This window comes from Zeus faber (assembly GCF_960531495.2).
Source record: "Zeus faber genome assembly, chromosome: 9".
Taxonomy (NCBI): Eukaryota; Metazoa; Chordata; class Actinopteri; order Zeiformes; family Zeidae; genus Zeus; species Zeus faber.
The window spans coordinates 28,699,094-28,705,093 of record NC_137197.1 but is presented as its reverse complement, the minus strand read 5'-3'; the positions used below and the strand labels follow the sequence as shown (position 1 = coordinate 28,705,093).

The window sequence follows — 6,000 nt, the reverse complement described above, 5'->3', positions numbered from 1 at the left end:
CTTCTTCTTCTTCTCGGTGGTGTGAGTCCCGTGTCAATTAACGGGACCACCGGCAGTGACTCTGGTCTTTTCATGGATCGCGCCGCGGGCCTCGGGTGGAAGGAGTCGCCGCACAGTTCGGCGGCTTTGCTTATTTGAGCAAATGTTAAGGACTTGCTTTGATGTTGGCCTTTTTCTAATTGGCTGAGCATTCTCTCTGAAGGAATGGGTCCCACACACACACACACACACACAAACATACACCCACACACACACACACACACACATGCACGCACCCACTCACAAGTCAATATCCCATTAGGGCTGAAAGAATGACTTGGACTTGGAGACTTGATACTTCATGCAATTCTACTGTTGAATGGATGCTGCCGCATCTCCATCGTCAACCTACCTGTTGTGTACTTTTATACACACACACACACACACACACACACACACACACACACACACACACACGTTTTTGCATCTGATCACCACAGATGTAAAATAGTTGGATGGATTATGCATGTATTTGTGTGTGTGTGTGTGTGTGTGTGTGTGTGTGTGTGTGTGTGTGTGTGTGTGTGTGTGTGTGTGTGTGTGTGTGTGTGTGTGTGTGTGTGTGTGTGTGTGCGTGCGTGCGTGCGTGCGTGCGTGTGTGCGTGTGTGTGTGTCTTCATGTCTGTGGGTTTGTGTTTGCCAATCAGTCAAGTTTCGTTATGTACCCGCCCCTCCCACACAAAACAATAGACAGCATGGAAGCCACAGTGAGTCATACCTCTTTTGCAGGAGATCGCTCTCCCTCCCTCCCTCCCTCCCTCCCTCTCTCTCTATCTCTATCTCTATCTCCCTCCCTCTCTGTCTCTATCTCTATCTCGCTCCCTCTCTCTCGCTGTCTCCATCACTCTCTCTCCCTCTCGCTCTGTCTCTTGCACCCCGTCTTCCTCTTCTCAGAATCTGCCCGTTGCCACTGCCAGTCAACAGGCCATAAAATGTCTGCAACAACAAAGCCAAACACACAGATATACACGACGTGTATGTACACAACGGCGGACGTTAATCCACACATGTGTATGCACAGGCACACGCACACACACACACACATGCACACACACACACACGCACACACACACACACACACAGGTGCCCACGTAGCATAAAAAAATATACATTTTTTATTGTTTTATATTATATATAATATATTTATATGTATGGCTTTATTTATTTATAGATTTCTATGTATATATAATGTATTTTTTATTTTATTCAATGTATTCATGTATTTATATATAGTACACTTTATACATGTAAATGTACTATAAATATATATATATATATACTGTATCTACTGTATTTATATATTCAGTATATATAAATATATACATATATAAACACTGTATATACTATATGTAGAGTGTATATATACAGTAAATATATATATATATATATATATATATATATATATATATATCTCCACACTTATCTTCACCAGCAGAACATACCAGCTCACCGACATTATGGGCAAAACTAGCTGTGGAGATAGAAAAGCAGACCTAGAACATATTGTGTACAGAGAATGTTCTGCCAAGACAGACTAGTATTATAACTAGTATTCTAACTAGTTTTCCAAATAGTATTCTAACTAGTATTGTTTCTAGTATTCTTCCGAGTATTCTTACTAGTATTCCTATCCTCAGAATGAGCGTCCGGGAGATGGAAGTTGGGGGAGGGGTTCACAGTGTATGCACCCCGGCCCCCAGGAGGATGGTATATTATTATTATAGTTGGTGGTCACTATTAAGGTCACACGTTCACAACGGACAGAGCATGTTAGAAAACTACGAGTTCCAAATAAGCTTGGGAACGGGGTGGGGAAAAAAACGATGTCCCTGTATTTTCATCAGAAATTGCATTTGAGACGGTTGACAAAGGGGAAGAAGTCGATGAAGTATTAGCATTAGCGTTAGCATCCTCCGTGTTTGGTATTCAGTGGTCAACGGGGAGTGACGGGGGCAAAAGGACCAGGTAAAGGGAGTCGACAGGGATTCTCAATGGGTTGTTATTTGTGCCTGAAGCTTCATAAATAATCTCAACCTAAACTTGATTACACAAGTAGTAGTAGTAGTAGTAGTAGTAGTAGTAGTAGTAGTAGTAGTAGGAGTTGTTGTTGTTGTGGAGCAGAGACAGAGATGATTGACCATTATTTTGTTTTAATGGTGAGAGGTGAGAAACAGGATGTGAGCTGCAGAATGTTATAACTTGTGCATGTGCAGGAGGGTGTTGCACTTGCTCATTTTTAGCGCCTGTAGATAAGATCTGCTCACACTGGCGTTACTCATACGAGACAGAGCGGACACTCGTTCTGTTGTTATCAACGGGAATATCCGTTATACTAAAGATGGCCAATTGCGTCATGGCGTCACGGCCACGGAGCGCACCTAGCTCACTGTTTCTGAGGCACCAGTGTGTACAACCTTGGGGAATTGGGGGAAAACATAACTTTTTTTATTCTTATGAAATGTAAACGATGCCAGAACCTCTCTGAAGCATAATAGTAGCATAATACTTACTATAATATGCTAAAATAGAATACGAAAATGTACCAGGATGACAATCGGTGAAATATCTGATGTATGCATGCAAACACTGCACACTACACTGGCTAATGTATCCCATAATGCATTGTGAGGGCAAGACCTCGACAAAGGTTTCTATGCAGTCATCATGGCAACGCCCTGCAAGGAGCCGCGCGGTTATATGGCAACGTACGTATGTCCGAGATACAGGTCTAATATCCCTTTTCTTCTGTGTGTGTGTGTGTGTGTGTGTGTATGTGTGTGTGTGTGTGTGTGAGTGTGTGTGTGTGTGTGTGTGTGTGTGTGTGTGTGTGTGTTTGCGCGTGTGCGTGTACATGTACGTGGGTGTGCAGGATCTGGGCATGGAGTCGACTTCTCTGGACGACGTGCTGTACCGCTACGCCAGCTTCAGGAACCTGGTGGACCCCATCACACACGACCTGATCATCAGCCTGGCGCGATACGTCCACTGCCCAAAGACGGTAGGGGCGCGCACACACACACACACACACAGGCACATGCACACGTGCTGCCATTTAAGGCTGATGGGATTCAACGCACCAGCACAGATGAGGGGCATCCGCTGTCCCCCCGGCTGACTTTATCTCACTTTACTATTAGGTTACGGAAGTGCTCGAAGTGGGTGTATGCATGCAGCGGTCAGTCCTCTGCTGGTCTGCCCTCGACTGACTTTGTGTGTGTGTGTGTGTGTGTGTGTGTGTGTGTGTGTGTGTGTGTGTGTGTGTGTTTGTGTGTTCATAAGTATCCCTAAGTGCGGCGTGTGTTAATGCGCCCTTGAGTTTTACTGTATGTGTTCCGTCGACTTCTGATGTTTATGTAGCGGCGTATGTGCGTGCGGCAGAGAGAGGGCAAGAGAAACAAGGAGCTCTGCACGCTATGAATAATGAATGATGAATGGGAAAATATAGCTGATGGAGGCGACGATGGTTTGTGGCGCAATCTGTCTGTTTTGCCCATGTGTTTGTTTTGAGTCACTATCAATCTGAGTATTTCTGCCATCACCATTTCGGCCATCTGAGTATTTCTTTTTTTTAACCATCGCACTCAAGGTGCAGTAATGGATTCTCCCTGTTAACATGAACAATGTCATATGGTATCACCATTTGACTTTCATCAGTCACATTAGTAGATCGTGAAACTCAGTGCTGTAATTGCATCCTCTTTTCTCTGCTTTGGGAAAAGCTTATTAATGTCTATTGTCTCTATTTTCAGTACAAGCAGTTAGATGGAGTTAGAACTCCATTGCCGCTGAAAGTGAGAGCCCTTGAGCGTCTGGAACAAAGGGGCCCCGTTCTGTATTTAAAAGAATATCGCTTTACTGGCTCTTACTATACGGAGAGCACTCATGGAGAGCAGCGTATTCAAGTTGGATTCTGACTTTGCTGTTCTTAGCTTGGGTCCGGTTATGGTCGGATAGTGCTCCCTATAGTGTTTGAAAACAATACTGTGGCAGTTCCGTCTGTCACACGCCACCCAAGTGGCGTTTTCAGGGCCCTCCTGCACAGAGAAACAGATGGTGATGGGTTGTAGACACCAGTTTATTGCAGAGAGGAGGCTATGTGGAATTAGCCAGGAGCAGATTGAACATGTCATGACAGGGCTCCTATGCTCAGTTTGTGTGTGGATGGGGTTTTTAAAGCTACCGCTCGTTAGCCCAGCCAACGAACGTCGGGTGTGGCTGCTCAAACCCTCCTATCCATACTCCACATACCCCCAACACCAAACTGAGGCCAGGAAAAATTCCTTTGAGTGGAGATCACAATAGGAGATCAGAGGAAAATTTGAGGAGTAGAAAGGAATAATTAATAAAAAAGATGCATGAGGGCAGGGGCGGTCTTTTTAAAAGTTAAAGGGGAATGGAACAAGTTGAAGTGCAAAAGGGGAAAGAAAGTTGTGTTGTGTCTACCTTATGGTTTAAAATACCTGTAAAGTGAAAATAAATATGTGTTCTGAGCTCGTCACACCACAGAACAGTGTGTTATTAACCACCCAGCCAAATTAGAAAGCTTAAACAAATCACCAAGTATATGAATTTAGGTTTCAAAATCGTAAAAAAAAGGCAGTTCCCTCCATTCTCAGATGCTGGGGGCAGGTCCGCTGAAGATGCTGAAACCACGCCCAATCGTGTTAATCGTCTTAAGCGTTTACATTGGAGTAAATTCCATGTTTAAATGTTCTTCTGAACCCAGTCCTGTGTGTCTAGTTGTTCACCTTACAGCACCTCTGTCTGACTGCAGGACTCCCCGCTCTCCGGTGTCCCCCGCTGGCTCCTCCACAGGCCAGGTCAGGGCGCTGCGGCCTGTGAGCATGCAGCTAATGCTAACGTAACCAAACCCTGCGCTGGCCGGCCAATGGAATGGTTCTTTTTATTTTCTTCCGGGGGCATAGGCGCCAATTTATATTTCTGCCAATGGGTGCCGGGGTTTGCCGGGGGCTGCAAAGGTTCGGTGCAAAGACTTGGTATGAGTTCACTGTCTCCCTGAAGACGCCTTTTACTCCAGATGTTTATTCCCAAAACAGCGTTTAATCCCAAACTCTGGGCTGTTATCTTAGTTTAGCTTACCTTTTTTTTAATCTTATTTCACCACTGATGCTCAGTTTCGGACGGTTTGACCTGGTCTTTATTTCACGTTGGGCCCAGGGCCATGCAAAGTATGACATTGTATATGTCATCCGGTCAAGATTTAGCCCCGCTAAAGCTCCGGACCAGAAAAATGGTGAGAAACAGTGTAGTAGTCTAACTCCACAATTCAGTACTACATCGTTCAGTCTTTTCACATGTTTTCAGCAATTACTTTCTTACATGAATAATGTGTTTAGAAACAAACCACTGAATTCACTTCACAGGGACTTTAAGGTCGAGGTCTTAGTTTTAATCTTTTAGCCCATGGTTTGTGGTCAAAACTGGGGGCTGGATCTATATTTTCAATATACAAAAACAGACTCTTAATTCATTTTCAAGTGAAATTAATTCCGCTTACCTCAACGTGCAAATAAAGGAAAATGATATAACCACTTTATCTAGAAATTGTATGAATTAATAATTGGCTACTCAATGCAACAACTAAAAAGCTTTTGTTAAGCTTGTTCATTCAGAAAATATTGCTTTTCCCGCTTTTGCCTCTGCCTTACTTTCCATCCATGGGCAAATATATTATAATTATAGTATGCAGTACACCAACCAGCCACAACATTACTACCACCCCACATAACCACTAATATTGTGTAGCTTCCCCTCGTGTTGCCAAAACAGCTCTGACCTATGGAGGCATGGACTCCACAAGACCTCTGAAGGTGTCTGGCACCAGACGTTAGCAGCAGATCCTTTAAGTCCTGTCAGTTGTGAGGTGGGGCCTCTATGGATTGGGCTTGTTATTCAAGCACATCCCACAGATGTTCGATCGGATCGGACCCTAACTCCGGC

General features: G+C 44.2%; 1 protein-coding gene across 1 annotated transcript in view; it reads left to right on the top strand.

Annotated features, from left to right (window-relative positions):
• Positions 1 to 6,000, top strand: part of lrrc75a (leucine rich repeat containing 75A) — a gene marked incomplete at its 3' end in the record, with an annotated part of 54,002 nt that overhangs the window by 5,472 nt on the left and 42,530 nt on the right. The window contains exon 3 of the mRNA XM_080006273.1: positions 2,909 to 3,037. Coding sequence (XP_079862399.1) covers positions 2,909 to 3,037 — 129 coding nt within the window. The remainder of the gene's footprint in view (positions 1 to 2,908; positions 3,038 to 6,000) is intronic.